Consider the following 15,580-nt stretch of genomic DNA (forward strand, 5'->3'; position numbering starts at 1 on the left):
AAGACTAGAAAGGGAACCCAAATAGCGCTGGTCTAGATCAAAACACAGTGGCAGTTAACTTGAGTGTTCATACTCACTGAGACCTAACTGGTGCTCAGAGGGAAATAGCCTCCTCTGGAGGAAATAAGAACATTCCCCTCCTTGGCGCCACCATGCCAGAGTCCAGCTAGGCGACGGCGCTCTGAGAGCCTTGGTCTGTCAGCTTAGTCCCTGGTCAGAGCTGCATGCTGTTTGTTCATTCATCACCTGAGTCTTGGTCTTCCTAGGTGGCTCAGTGGTAACGAACCCGCCTGCCAGTGCAGGAGCCACATGAGGGATCGATCCCTGGGCCAGGAAGACCCACCAGAGAAGGGAATGACAACCCACTCCAGTGTTCTTGCTTGGAGAATCCCATGGACAGAGGTGCCTGACGGGCTGCAGTCCATGGCGTCACAAAGAGTCAGACACGGCTGAGCACACAACACACCCACCTGAACCATCTGTCCTTTGATATAGCTCCCAAGAACCTTCCTGGACAACTACGATTTCAGGAAAATTCCAAGTAAAAGACCACAGTTCATTCTGTATGTGTAATGAATTCTTTGTTTCTAAAAGAAGAATGATCTATTTTATGAACAGAAATGCCAGTTTCTCCACATCCTTGAACCACTTTGAACCACTGTTTTTAAAATATCAAGTTGAGGGGATCCCAAATTATTAGTCTGCCTGGAGCACTTCTTTGTCTGTCTGGTTCTGTGTGTACTTAAAAAAAAAAAAAAAAAAAAAAGAAACTTTGGAAGAACTTATAGGAAACAGTTACCTAGGAAGTACAATTATAAGAAGTTTTACTTTCTACCTTAAGGACTTTCTTTCTACCTTAAATGTTTCTCTGTTTTGAAACATGCATCATTGGTGGGAACGTAAAATGGTAAACCCATTTTGGAAAGCGATTTCTTGAAAAATTAAACATATGATCCAGCCCTTTCACTCCTAGGTAATTACCCAAAGGAAAAAAAGCATGTGTCCATAAAAAGACTTGTACTTGTATGTTTGCACCAGCTTTATTTGTAATTGCCCCAAACTGAAACAACCCAAAGGTCCATTAGCAGGTGAATTGATGAATGCACTGTGGTGCATCCATACAGTGAACTAGTCAGTACTCAACAATAGAAACTAAGGATCTGACACGCGCAACGTAGCTAAATCTCAAAATAAGTAACCTCAGTGAAAGAAGCTAGACAAAAAAAGAGTACATGCTGTGTGATTTCATTTATGTAAGACTCTAGGAAATGCAAGCTATTTATAGTGACAGAAAGCAGATCAGGGTGTGCCTGGGGATGCAGGGGGAAAGTGGGGAGGGATGGAAGGGAGAGGTTACAAAAAAGTATGAGGAAACTTTTTGGAGCGATGGATATGGTCTCCATTTTGATTGTAGTAATGGTATCATGAATATATATATTTGTGTATATATAGATATATATGTATATAGGGCTTTCCTGGTGGCTCAGATGGTAAAGGATCCACCTGCATTGCGGGAGACCTGGGTTCGATCCCTGGGTTGGGAAGATCCCCTGGAGGAGGGCACGGCAACCCACTCCAGTATTCTTGCCTGGAGAATCCCCATGGACAGAAGAGCCTGGCAGGTTACAGTCCATGGGGGTCACAAAAGAGTCAGAGACTAAACAGCAACAACAGCACAGGTATGTGTGGCTGGTACTGTAAGTATATCATAATGAGAAAGAGAAGGGAGAAAAAGAAAATGAGAGGGGAGGAGGAAGGGAAGGAAGGAGAGGGGAAGGGAAGAATGCAGGAAGGAAGGAAGAAAGGAAAGAAAACAAATCCATTTTATGTTTATGGGTAGAAAAAAGCAAAGGCACACCCACATTAAAATGTGTGCTCCTTCACTTGTAAATCTCCTAGTCTCTACCTGTTATTGCAGGGAATGCATCCAATGTGCTCTTTAATTCAGCTCATTTTAAGACTATCTGTTCCCTTCTTTTCCGCATGTCCCCCACCCCACCAAGTGAAGCTAAGTGGAATCCTGCTGAAATGAAGTCAGATAAGGTTTCCTCGCTCCATGACGGCCCCCAGCTTCTCCCCACGGAGGTTACAGGCTGTGAGGAATGTGATGGCGTGTTTACTTTGGAGCAGACTTTGGCTTGTAAATACACTCTCAGCTCAGACCAGAATCAGTCCGGATAGAAGACAGGCCCTTCCAAAATAGCTGGAGGTCAATCCCCTGTTCAAAAGCTCCATATAGATCTTCAGTAGTGAGGGGAGGGGAAGGGCTGGCAGTAACCAGAGCATTAGCCTTAGTATTGCTAAGCAGAGGGAAAGCTCTTGGCTACAGAAGCTCATTGAGAAGTTACAAGAGAACAATCAGAACATGGCTGGCCCAGCAAAACGAGGTCTCTGAGGGCCCCCCGTTCTCCAAGTGTGAGAAATTTGCACCTCTCTTGGCCTTGATGGTTGACCAGCCATTCAATCCTAGGTTGGTTAGGACCAGAGGGAGTCTACTGGACCATGTGGCTTTCTAGAATACAAAACTTCTCTGGTGACAACAATGATAATCATGGCAACAGCTCACCGGGGTGCTAACACATTTTGACACATTTAATTCTCACACAACCCCATGAAGTAGGAACTGAGGTCCCATGAAGTAGAACTTGGTTAACTGAGATGTTAACCAAGCATGCTATTAATAGGGCTGACTCCAGGGCCCCTGCTCTGGGCCACAGCCCCATACCGCCCCCCAGGAAAACAGGCAGCTGGGGCAAGGCAGAGATCCTAGATGCAGTCCTCAGTCACTCAGGCGTGTTCCAGCTCTTTGCGACCCCATGGACTGTAGCCCACCAGGCTCCTCTGCCCTTGAGATTTTACAGGCAAGAATACTGGGGTGGGTTGCCACTTCCTTCTCCAGGGGATCTTCCCCACCCCTGGATCAAATCCCAGTTTCCTGCATTGGCAGGCAGATTCTTTACCACTGAGCCACCTGGGAAGCCTCTAGACTCAGACCCAGGTTCCAATCTGAGCTACGCAGGAATAACAGTGATACACCCACCTCACACTTACAGAGTCAGGTAGGTAATGAGGGTTGAGGACAGCAGGTGGTCAGGAAGCAGTAGCTGTCATCATGTTCGTCATCATCACCATCAGTATCCAGAACATCTCCATCCAGTGCTGCTTCCCAATAAAAGAGAAACGAGCCACCTTGCTGTTGATAGGGGTAGGCGTCAATGACAGACTTACTGATCCTTCCTCTGCCAGACACTGTTCCAACGGCTATAGATACACTTCTACCTCACAGAACCCTGTGAGGAAAATGTCATCAGGTTGGGGGTGGGGGACACTGTAGAAATGCTCGACAATAAAATCGGCTCAGGGATATATACTGTATAATGCAGGGAATAAAGGCAATATTTTGTAGTAACTATAAATGGGAAATAGCCTTTAAAATGTGTATAAAAATTATAAAAATTTTTAAATAAATGAAGGGAAAGAAAACAGACACATAAAATAGCAACAGGCAGGAGAGGAAACTAGGGCACAGAGATGTCAAGTTACTTGCCCAAATCACACACTTGGGAGACAGCAAGGCACGGCCTCACGCCCAAGCACCCCGCCCTCCGACCCACTGCACCACAGCGCTTCTACCGTTTCTCCCTCAAAGTCTGGCCACACCGAATCATTTCAGTTCCTCAAATGACTGAGCTTTCTCTCACCTCCTGGCGTCTGCACTCGCTGCTCCTTGCCTGACACCATCCCTTGCCCTTTCCTCCCAGCCTACGCTGAAGTGCGCTCAAGCTCAGGAGGTCTTCCCTGACCCTTCAGACCAGGCGGGCCCTTCTCTGTGCTCCCCGCCCCAGGTGTCCCCAGGGATGGGTTGCAATGTGCCCACCAGGTGTCAGCTGTCCTGAACCACAGCTATTGAGCCGTTGGTTGGGGATGAACTGGTTCAGAAGTTGCATTTGTTTCCTGTGGCTGCTTAACAAACCACCATAAACGCAGTGGTTAGCTCAACACCAATGTATTCTCTTTTCGGTTCTAGAGGCTGAAAGTCCAAAGTCAGTTTCCCTGGGCTAGGGTCAAGGCGCTGGTTCCTTTTAGAGGCTCCAGGGGAGAATGTTTCCTCGCCTTTTCCTGCATCTCCTGGCTCTTGACTCTGTCTTCCATCTCCAAAGGGAGCAGCATAGCATCTTCCAGTTTCTTTCTGTTCTGCTTTGTCATCACATCATCTTCTGTCTGAAAGAGATGGGTGGAGGACACCCTCTTAAAATGACTGTTGTGATTACATTGAGCCCATTCTGATAACCCAGGATCATCTCCCCATCTCAAGATCCTTCACTTGATCATGTCTGCACAATTAGAGTCACAGGGTCCAGGCGTGGACTCCTTGAGGGGCTATTGTTCACTTACCACAGGGGTGAAGTGTAAGGGCTTCCAGCCTGGAGGTCTCCTCTTGAGTCCAAGTGGTTCTAACTTGCTGTGACCAAGTGATTTATCCTCACTGTGCCTCAGAAGGCAGAGGGAAGGAGGAGAGTGCAGAGCAGTTTGAGGAACTGAAAGCAATTCACGCCAGCTGGAGGATGGGGCCAGGGAGGAGTTGGTTGGCTTCGAGCCCCACCTCTGAGTCAGTTTCTGCATCTGCGAAATGGAGACAATAACGGTCCCTACTTCAGAGCCTGCCTGTCGCAGGATGGAATGAGTCAAGCCGTGTGAAGTGCTGAACACAGTGCTCGGCACAACGCGCTCGACACATGTTGCACATTAGATGTTGTCTTAGTTTGGGTTTCATTTCCTCGCAAGCAGACCCAAGCCTCGGATTCAAATGCAAGACTTTTATCTGGAAAGTGATCCCAGGAAGTCCTGGCAGGTACAGGGAGGTGAGACAGGCACGGTGGGAGCCCATAAAGGGTGAGTTAACGAGAGGGCTGCTCCTGGAATGTGGGGTGGGGAGGAGCTGGGGGCTTTACCATCAGTTATTGGGGGAGGGCTACTGATTGGGGTGGTGGGGGGTGTTCATTTGAGGCCTTTCTGGCTCTCCTATGCAGTCAGAGTGGGGACTTATCATGATGACTAAATAAGTTAGTTGACGGAAAGCACTCTCCTGGTGAGCAAGCAATGACCAGAAGGTCATCGGGCAGAAGGACATGGCTACTGGCAGCTGGATGTAACTGGCATAGGCTGAAGGGATCTGGGTGTGTGCTGAGTGTGTGGTATTGTCCTCACAGGGACCATCCCGCCCGGGAGCCTTGATCCTGGGGACTAGTGGCAGTGGCCGTGACTGAAGAGCACTGCTTAGGGACTCCCCTGGTAGTCCAGGGGTTAAGACTCCGTGCTTCCAATGCAGGGGGCAGGCACGGGTTCAATCCTGCTTGGGGAACTAAGATCCTGCATGCCTCAAGGCATAGCCAAAGTAAATTAATAAAAGGGAGTGGCTCCCCCTGTCTTGGAAACGGACAGGACCAGGACTGAGGCCCAAGCCTTCTGGGTCCCTTGAAGCAGGTGGGACAGGCTCTTACCCAATGTCACGTACTTTCTCCAGGACAGGCTGGCATGAAAATGTTAGCAGATTCCACAGGTCTTGACTGCAGGTGCTTGACAGGCCAGCTCGGCAGCCAAGGGCCCCAGGGGCGGATAGGAAGGTGGTGTCTTCGGGCGAATTCCTGATGGGGGTCATGCAGCTGGAACGGGAGGCATGTCCCTGCTCCATGCAGGGAAACAGGGAGGTGTGAAGGGCTGCGGGAAGGTGGGGAGGGGGGTTGTCGGTAAGGGCAGAGAGGAAGGTGACCTTTTAAAGAACACCAGCTATGAGGCTGTGTGGATCTGGGTGGAGGGCAGGGCTGTTGTGGCTTTCTGAGATGTTTCAGGCATGAATAATGCTCGGATTGCGGGGGTGGACGCAGAAAGTGGGGAATAGTCCTGAGAGGCGGGGAAAGGCCAGCTAGGCTGCAGTCACTGTGACTTGAGAGGCCTCAGAGGTCTGTCCCTTAGCAGTGAGGGACGAAGGCTGCTTCCAATTTCAGGGCCTGGCAGGTACTTCAGGGCAGGGGCTGAAGCCCAAGGAGCAAGGTTGGTTTCTGACATCAGGCCAAAGCTATGGGACACTGCACCCCAATATCTTCCCAGTCATCTCTCTGCTCTAGACCCTGGAGAAGGGAATTGCCTGGTGGACCTATGGTTAAGACTCCATGCTTCCAATGCAAGGGGTCCTAGGTTCCACCCCTGGTTGGGAAACTATCCCATGTGCTGTTTGGTATGGTTAAAAAAAAAAAAAAACAAAAAACAACCAAACCTCAGAAAAATAAATAAATAATGAAAAAAATAAACCCTGGAGAAGTCCAGCTGACAGAATGTGGCCCACTGCTGAGAACCTGGGATTCAGGGCGGACCTTGACCTCTTTTGAGCTTCCAAAAATAGGCCTTTTTTGAGGTACTCCTCTAACCCTGGGACCCCCCCTGGCTCCATGATCTGTAGCTATGATCCTTCTCTGTCTTCTAAGAGGGAGAAGAGGAAAATTCAGTGTTGCCTGCTAGCCTCCCTGACCTAGGACAGCCTGCAGTTGAGGAGGAGACAGCCTGGGTTCTGATTCCAGCTCTGCCATTCACCAGCTGTGTGACCTAGGGCAAGTTACCTAACCCCTCTGAGCCTCCACTACCTTCCTCTCAATACATCCGCTGATCATAATCATAACAACCTGGTAGAACTGCGATGACTAAGCAAGTTAGTTCATAGAAAACATTCAGCACAGTGCCAAGCACATAGGAAACCACTGACTTCTCTAGTTAGCGTGTATTATCTCATTAATTCTGCTAGCAAGTCAAGCTGTGCCCATCCAGAGCACTATATGTCACCCTCATATATGCACTATACTGCACTATATGCAATATATATGCAATATATATATGCACATACCTGCACCATATGCAAACCTCACTGGGGTGGATTATGGTGGTGCTGGTTTAGTCACTAAGTTGTGTCCGACTCTTGTAACCCCATGGACTGTAGCCTGCCAGGCTCCTCTGTCCATGGGATTCTCCTGGCAAGAATACTGGAGTGGGTTGCCATTTCCTTCTCCAGGGGATCCTCTCAATCCAGAAATCGAACCTGGGTCTCCTGAATTGCAGGCAGATTCTTTACTGAATGAGACACTAGGGGTGAATTATAACTTCCAGCAAACTTTTCAGATCCTTCCATAGAAGTTCCTGGAGCCAGGAACTCTGCATTGTCTGCTCTTTTTCCCAGCACAGCACACAAGTGCTCTACAAATGTTGATTTTGAAAGTGTCCCTGCTTTACAGACTAGGAAGCTGGTGGAGGGTTTCAAGGACATATTCATGTTCCCCTGGTAATGGGAGCATCTGATATACAGACTCCAGCCCATGCTGCAATTCCTGAGCATATTTTGTATATCAGGGCTTGGGCTGGGCACCAGGGAAGGACACAGAGAAGAAAGTAAACCTCAGGCCTGACCTTCAGCAACCTTATCTTTAAAAGGGAGATAATATATTTTTCCAAAAAAGATATCCAAATGGCCAACAGGTACATGAAAAGATAGTTAACACCACTAATCATCAGGGAAATGCATATCAAAACCACAATGAGATATCATCTCACACCTTTTAGAATGGCTGTCATCAAAAAAATAAGAGATAACAAGTGTTGGCAAAGATGTGGAGAAGAGGGAACCCTTGTGCACTTTTGCTGGGAAGGTGAACTGACGCAGCCACTCAGGAAAATAGTATGGAGGTTCTTCAAAAAAATTAAAAATAGAACTATCATATGACCCAGCAATGCCCCTTCTGGGTATATATCCTAAAGAAATGAAATCACTGCCTCAGAGAGATGAGTTCACATGTTCACTGCAGCATTATTCACAATAGTCATGATGTGAAAACAACCTAGGTGCCATCACTGGATGACTGGATAAAGATGTTATTAAGCAAAAAAAAAAAAAGGATCCTGTCTTTGGCAACAATATAGACCTTGAAGGCATTATACTAAGTGAAATAAGGCATGCATGCATGCATGCAAAGTCGCTTTAGTCATGCCCGACTCTTTGCGACCCTATGGACTATAGCCTGCCAGGTTCCTCTGTCCATGGGATTCTCCAAGCAAGAATACTGGAGTGGGTTGCCATGCCCTTCCCCAGGACATCTTCCTGACCCAGGGGTCGAACCCACATCTCCTGTGGCTCCCCACATTGTAGGCAGATTCTTTACCACTGAGCCACTAGGGAAGCCCCAATATAAGGCAGACAAAGACAAATACTGTATGTTCTCACTTGTAGAACATAAAAGAGTTGAACTCATAGAAATACAAAGTAGATTGGTGGTTGCTGGGGCCAGGGAGTGAGGGAAATGGGGAGGTGGTGGGTGTAGAGGTGCACGTTTCCAGACTTATAGTGAATAAATTCTGAAAAAAAAAAATAAATAAATAAATTCTGGAGATCTAATGTGGAGCATGGTGGCTGTAATTAACAGTACTGTATTAGATACTTGAAAGTTAAGAGAGTAGATCCTAAATGTTAGAACTACAAGAAGATGGTAATTATGTGAGAGGATGGGGGTACTAACTAACTTTACTGTAACAGTCTTTTCATAATATAGATATATGTATCAAATCAGTGCAATATATTAAACTAACATATTGTATGTCAATAATGTCTCAACAAAGCTAGACAAAAAGGAGATCATACTGTCTTCCTCACAAGGCTACTCTGGGGTGAACTGAGGGGTTTTGACTGCCAAGAGCCTGGCACAGGGTCCAAACTGGGACAAGGGCTTGGTTACTGGGTGCTAGTTCTGGTCTGTGGGTCTTTTCTTGTTCCTTTCATCTGGAATTTCCCTTCTCTCCCTTCAGTTCAGTGACTAACTCCCACTGAGCCTAGCTGTAACCCCCACCATGGAGCAGCCCTGCTCCTCAGGTGGTGTGGTTCCTTCTGTGATCTTAAAATGCCTGAGGTGCTGAGGCGCTCCCCACACTGGGTCAGTTCTCTACCAGACTGTACCTTCCATGAGGAGGGGCCTGGGTTCATCTCAGCCACAGCTGTGTCCCTCTGTCTGGAAAAGGGTCAGCCACATAATAAATGCTGAGTTAAAGAAGGAAACAAATGAGTGGAAAGGTGAATGGATGGATAGATAAACGAATGAATGAATGGATAGGTGGATGGACGAATGAGCAGATGGATGATTGGGTGGATAAATGGGTGAATAAATGAATGAATAAAGAGGTGCCAGGCTGAAAGCCTCATCCTGTAGGCTGTGGGCATGCTGGGGAATGGGGCATCCACAAATGTGTGGCCTGGAGCCTGACAGTTCAGGACTGAGGAATTTACATCCTGTCCCTGCCCTGGGTGGGGTGTTTGCTCTACTCCTATTTCCACAATGCAGTTAACTGCAAACACCCTCCTTCCAAGGAGACAGATTCTAGAAAGTCAAACCACCCTAAGCTCCCTGATGAGGAAAAGACTGACAAGGTCTTGCCATCTACCAGTGGCTGGCTTCGGGATCCTCGAGTTTGCATTCCCCCAAAGCTCACAACCCCATCGTTTTATTTTTCTTCTACATATTGCAAAACATTATACTCACTAGTCTTCTGTTTTATCTTGGGCATGTACAGTCTCCTGTGACTTCTGAACTTTATCCTCCTGAAAGATATCATTCACCAAAAGAAATCATGTGTGCTCTGCACTTGATTTTATTTTCATTTGACATATTACTTTTTCATGATAACAGATACTATTTATTTGTGTAACCGCTGGTGGTGGTGGCCAGGCCCTTGCTCTACAATATTGTGATTTGTTTAATCATCCATCATGTCAAACAATTTGTGTGGTTTATAGGGTCTCACTGTGGTTGGGTGCATAAGAGTGTGGCCAATGTGCTACCTTTGTATAAGAAAGGTGGAACAAAATATGTATGTTTACATGTCTGTGCATAAAATACCTCTGGAATGATTCATAAGAAAATGGTTAACATTGTTACTTGTGGAGATTGAGATGGGGAGAAAAGTTTTGCCTTGTATCCTTTCGTATCTTTTGCACTTTAAACCAGAATTTTTTTTTTAAGTTACTTTAATTAACATTAAAAATACCAAGCTTTCGGGACTTCCTTCACAGTCCAGTGGTTGACTCTAAGCTTCCACTGCAGGAAACTCAGGTTCAGTCCTTGGTTGGGGAACTAAGATCCTACATGCCAAAAAAAAAAGAGAAGGAAAGAAAATCCCTGTCCCACTTGAGGGTAACTTAGACTTACGGACTCATTTCCAAAAGTCGAGTTTGGAAAGTGAAAAATAGTCATTTCACAGTGGAAAAGCTTGACAGATACCAGCTTACGCACAGGGTCAAGGAGAATCTCACCAGTGGTGTCATGTGGGGGCCACAGAGCCCTGATAGGATGTGATGAGAAGGGCACCCATCTCTGTGGTGTTCTTTTTAAAGAACAGACCCTCAGCGGTGAAAAACACCGAGTACTAACCCCTGGACCACCAGGCAATTCCTAAGACTATCTATCTCTTGAAAAACAGGGAGAAATTGTTGCAGACTAGAGGGGAGACGTGACAGGTAAACGTCATGCTCTTCCCTGGATTGAGTCTTGGAACAGAAAGAGGACATTTAGCAGAAAAATCCAAGTGAAGCCCAAATCAAGCCTGGAGTTTAGTTAATAGCCTTGTGCCAGTTTCTTGGCTATGACAAATCCACTTCGGAAATATAAATGTTAATAATGGGGTGATAATGGTGTATGGTTATATATTAATAGGAGAATGGCTTCATTCTCAGGAAATAAATGCTGGAAAATTTAGAGGTTAAAAGAAAAAATTAATGGGTAAAACTGGCTAAGGGAACTCTCCATATTATCATTACACCTCTTCTGTAAATCTAAAATGATTCCAAAAGTAACAGTTCACTTAAAAAAAAAGAAAAAGATTTCCCAGGTTTTAAAGAGGAGTAAAACAAAGTGACTAACCCTCCTATACCCTTTTGGAATAAAAGCTTGGGGCCCCCTTTTTTCTTCTCGGTCTGTGGTTGCAGGAGCATCGGGTGTGATGAGTCAGGCAAGGATGGGGACACTTCCCACATTTCCATCAGAACTTCTGCTGATGCAGGTCTGATTCAGGCCTGGCGTATGTCTGGGTTGGGTGAGGCTCTTTCAACATGAGAAATTGCTGTTACCAGACAATTAAATGAATTCCCTCGGTGTTGAGGTTTGCACTTATTCTTTCACCTTATATGGCATCCAGATGTTTTCTTTGGTGGAAGTGGCTTCAGGCTGAGGGGTCTGGAGGCCAGAGGTTTAGTGGCACGATCTACTGGCCAGCAAGGTGCCAGCTCAGGTGGGCATTTCTGAATCTGTTTGCCTGATTTGTAAAATGAGATGATAAACTCCTCTCCTGTAAAAAACACGGAAAGGCACTTTGCAAAATGTATGATCAGTTCAAATAGGAGACCTCAAACATTTCTATTGTGGGATTGAGGGCAGCATGTGAGCTGTTGAGAGTTGAGGGTGGGGTTGGATATGGCCCCGGGCAGCTATCTTTAAAATATGCGTTTATTTGGGGGGTGAGGGGTGGAAGGAGAGGAATCTCAGATTTCAGCTTTAAAATTCATGAAATTTGGGGTGGGAGTTTTAAAATTCATGAAACTTCAGGAGGCAGGTTCACAAGTGAGGGAACATGTACACATATGGCTCATTCACGTTGCTATATGGCATAAACCAGTACAACGTCGTAAAGCAATTATTCTCCAATTTAAAACAAAGTCCAGCAGTAAAGTTACCAAATCTGTTTTAAGAAGTGAAAAAAAAAAAGAAAAAATTCTTGGGACTTGACGTTCTAGTCCATACCGGGCGGGCCAGGGTCAGCTCCCCAGGGATGCTAGTCTGTGCTCGGAAGGGCCCACATTGATTTAATGCTCTGCGGTTACCATCTTGAAATTCTCCTTACTTTCTGAACAAGGGCCCCTATGTTTTCATTCTCCTCCAGGCCCTGCAAACCACGTAGCCTGTCCTGCTCACGGACCCCGGTGTATGTGTGTGACGGCTGCAGGCCGAATGGGGCTTTGCGAGCAAGGAGAGGAGCGGCTGGGGTGGAGAGGAGACTTGAAGCTGTGGCCTTGGGAAAGCAGCTTCTAGAGAAGAAGCTGGAAATGAGAGGTCGGATTTTTCGGGAACTCTTGTGCTTCTAGGAAGCTCGCCTTTTACATTCCTAAGAAACCACCAATAAAAGTTTCACTGCTGACGGTGGATTGGATCTGTTTTCGTAGGGAGTCCCGTGTCAGGGGTGGGGGTGGGTGGCGGGGTGGGCGGCGTGTGCTGGGTGTGCCCTGGATGCCCACTGCCGTGTTGGCTGTGTTGGCCTGGAGAGGAACACAGACTAAGCAAGCAGGGTGGAAGGGCTCCAGCCATTCTCCTTGATCCCGCTTCTAGGCTGAGTGCAAGCCAGGTATCCGTTTTGTCCTTGGGTCTCTAGTTCTGGGCTTTTGAGGCAGCTCTGGGCCTCAGCCTTTGACGTGGTGCCAGAAGTCCACTTGGAGGCTGGCCAGCCCCCTCGCCTGCCCCTGACTTTATCCCTGACCAGCCTCTCGGTGTGGCCCCACCTGCGCCCCGCCCAGCCCCACCTCCACACCTTTGCCCCCACCTGAAACCACAGCCCCATCCAGTGCTCCAGTTCAAATCCTACCCAGTCCTTGGGGCCTGGGCTACACCCACCCCCTCTCTGAACACTCTGAGCACCTGGACGCCGGGACAGTCAGTGTTTGCCAGGCCACTGTCTCAAGGTCTGTTGGTTTTCGAGGGTTTATGTGTTGGGTCTCCGCCTCCCCTGCAGTCCCCATAAAAGCGCAGCTTAGCCAATGGCTAAGGGTGTGGGCTCTGCAGTCAGAGACCTGAGTTCAAATCCTGTCTCTACCAGTGTGATCTTGGCCACCATACCCAGCCTTCCTGAGCCTCAGTCCCCCCACCTGGAAGGTGCGGATGGTGTCGTGGGTTTGTTGAGAGAATGTATAAGGGGGAGGAATTAACTGTGGCTGTCAGTGTTATTATTATTGTTATTGCTATGACTGGGGGTGGATGAAGAGGACTCTGGACAGACTCAAAAAATACAGACAATAATGGCCAGACAGACTTAGTGTGTGTGTTACATGTTCTAAGCGCTTTGTAGTAGGAGTTGTAATTTCCTTATGATAATCTGAGAATCTGCTATTATTATTTCCCCCATTTTGCAGAGGGGGAAACTGAGATGCACAGAAGGTTGGTTGAGTGGTTTGCCCAATATCACAGTGACAGGTGGAGCTGGGATTTGAACCCAGGCTGTCTGGCTGCAAAACCTGTGCTCTCCCCACTAGCTCCGGTAGCCCTCAGGCACCACCACCATGCTGCCCCCGTCCCCAGGGTCTGGGCTGAGCCATTGCCAGCTCTCCTGACTTCTCTGGAAGTGGGGGCACCAGGAAAACGCCCTTTGTCTTTAAATACTTTAGCTTTCCAGGTAGCTAATATTTACCAAGGAAAAAGAATGCCCCAGGAACTATGCAAAAGAGTAAGAGATCTTCTTTATTCCTCAAGGCAACCCTAGGAGTTAGGCATTACTGTCGTCTCCATTTCACAGATGGGAACTGAGCCCAAGAGCTTAGATCACTTGCTCGGGGTTGCCAAGGAGGACCAGGAAGAGTGGGGACTTGAACTGAGGCTTGTGTTGCTCTCATTCCCAAATGGAAGCAGACGGTGGCTCCTTGGGCCCCACTGGGCTCTTCTGTCTGGAAGCCAGCCCACAGTCCACAGCAGCAGACTTTGGGAGGCTGGAAGAGGGATGGCCCAGCCCCTCCCTGCCTCCAAGAATGTGATGAGCTCAGGGTGGGCTGGCCCCAAGCCAGTTCCCCCTACCACCCCCCACCACCACCATCCCCAGGCTAGAAGAGACAAGCTCTGGGTTTCTGGAAAGCCTGGTTTTCCTGGAAGGCAGGATGAGGAGGAGCAACATCACTTCCCAGTGAAGAACTGAGGGTGAGTCAGCTTGGGCCTGAATGGGTGTTGTCCTGCCTGGAGTCAGGGGGCTGGACCAGAGGACTTCAGGGCATCGTCCCCTCTAGGCCTGGCCAACCTTTATGGTGTAAGACCCGACAAAGCCTGGGGGATGGCTTTAGCCTTGCCTATGTGGGGCATCCCAGCCGTGTTCAGGACCCAGTCTCGTCTCAGCTGGGGAGAGTTTTCCAATTTTGCATGGCTTTTCTGCTCACTTCTGCCCCAAATCACCCCATTTAGACACTATTTTTGCTGCACGGGGTGACGGCATCTGTTGAAGTGAATACTGAAAGGGGTGTAGACTGGATGGGGCTCCCGTGCCTGGTTCTTTGGCCTTCTGGCCCTCGAAGCACCTGTTCCCCACACCTGTTGCAGCCACCTCTCACACCCATTATCATTAGGAACAAAGGTGAACTCCCCCTGATGGTCAGCACAGTTCCCAACCTGAGCATCCAAAGCAGGGTCTCAGGTGTCTGTTAGGTGTCATTTCTTGGTGGAAAAGGTAGTCACGATGCTTCCTTTTGGATACAAAGGTGTTGGAATTTCTGAGCCACTTGGGAGACTGGAGGGCACCAACCCCCCGGGGTGACCCTGAGCCACCCACTGACCCAGAAGTCACAGCCCTCACTCTGATCAAGACTTTAATGAGCCCCAGCCACCGGTCTGAGCAAGAGGTCACATCTAACCAATACCCACATGGTGAATGTCACACAAGGAGCTCATCATGTCTACTCTGTCTAGGGTTTCCTGAAACCCTAGGGGGGCACCTAGGGGGAACCTGCAAACCCTTCTCTCTCCTAACAGGAGAGAGCAGAGTGTCCTCCTTGCCACCCTGAGAACTAATGCAACTCCCTAAACAGGCCCTGAAGCCTGCATGCGTGCTCAGTCGTGTCTGACTCTGCAACCCCACAGACTGTCGCCTTGCCAGCCTCCTCTGTCCATGGGATTTTCCAGGCAAGAATACTGGAGTGTGTTGCCATTTCCTACTCCAGGTGATCTTCCTGATCTAGGGATCAAACCTACGTCTCTTGGGTCTCCTACATTGGCAGGCGTGTTCTTTACCACTGAGCCACCTAAAATCAGCCAGAAGACAGTGAATGACCATCAGCAGGAAAGAAGCAGGAGAGCCTGGGGTGGAGAGTGGTTGTCGGCTGGACCCAGTGGGAGATCCAGACCTGAGCCTCAGAGCAGAAATATAGTGACGGCTAACATGCAGTAGGCATTTACCATGCCCTTTATGAGGATTATCTCCTTCAGGCCCCCCTCACCCCTCCCTACCCACCCCTAGGTCTCCTCAGGGGCAATTCTTGGTACAGAGTATGTGCTCAGTAATTATGTGTCAAACAGATGAGTGAATGAACCAAAGAATGAAAAGATTCAGCCTTTTCTCTCAACATTGTCCTGCCTTTCCTCTTGTATTGCTGAATTTTTATTTTATTGATTATAAGAAGCACATTTCCCAAAATTTTTACCACCTCTACAGTCGAGTCAACAAATCTCACAAATTGCTATTGACACAGTGGCAGTCAGGGTAAAATTGCCATTGCCTAAAAAATATCTTGATCCACTTATGTCAACCACGTTTT

The 15,580-nt window shown here is 47.9% G+C and overlaps 1 protein-coding gene across 2 annotated transcripts in view; it reads right to left on the bottom strand.

Moving 5' to 3' along the window:
- Positions 1 to 1,557: 1,557 nt before the first annotated feature.
- The window catches only part of LOC122682513, a 37,937-nt gene continuing 23,914 nt past the window's right edge, over positions 1,558 to 15,580 (bottom strand). Inside the window, exons 3-6 of one of the 2 annotated variants that reach the window (XM_043885301.1) lie at positions 9,570 to 9,628; positions 5,516 to 5,718; positions 4,396 to 4,623; positions 1,558 to 4,221 (exon numbers count right to left, since the gene is read on the bottom strand). In XM_043885301.1, coding sequence (XP_043741236.1) covers positions 4,045 to 4,221; positions 4,396 to 4,623; positions 5,516 to 5,718; positions 9,570 to 9,628 — 667 coding nt within the window. In that variant the 3' untranslated portion in view covers positions 1,558 to 4,044. The remainder of the gene's footprint in view (positions 4,222 to 4,395; positions 4,624 to 5,515; positions 5,719 to 9,569; positions 9,629 to 15,580) is intronic. The other variant, XM_043885300.1, reaches the window with a different exon arrangement.

Source organism: Cervus elaphus, chromosome 24 (genome assembly GCF_910594005.1).
Source record: "Cervus elaphus chromosome 24, mCerEla1.1, whole genome shotgun sequence".
In the NCBI taxonomy this organism is placed as follows: domain Eukaryota; kingdom Metazoa; phylum Chordata; class Mammalia; order Artiodactyla; family Cervidae; genus Cervus; species Cervus elaphus.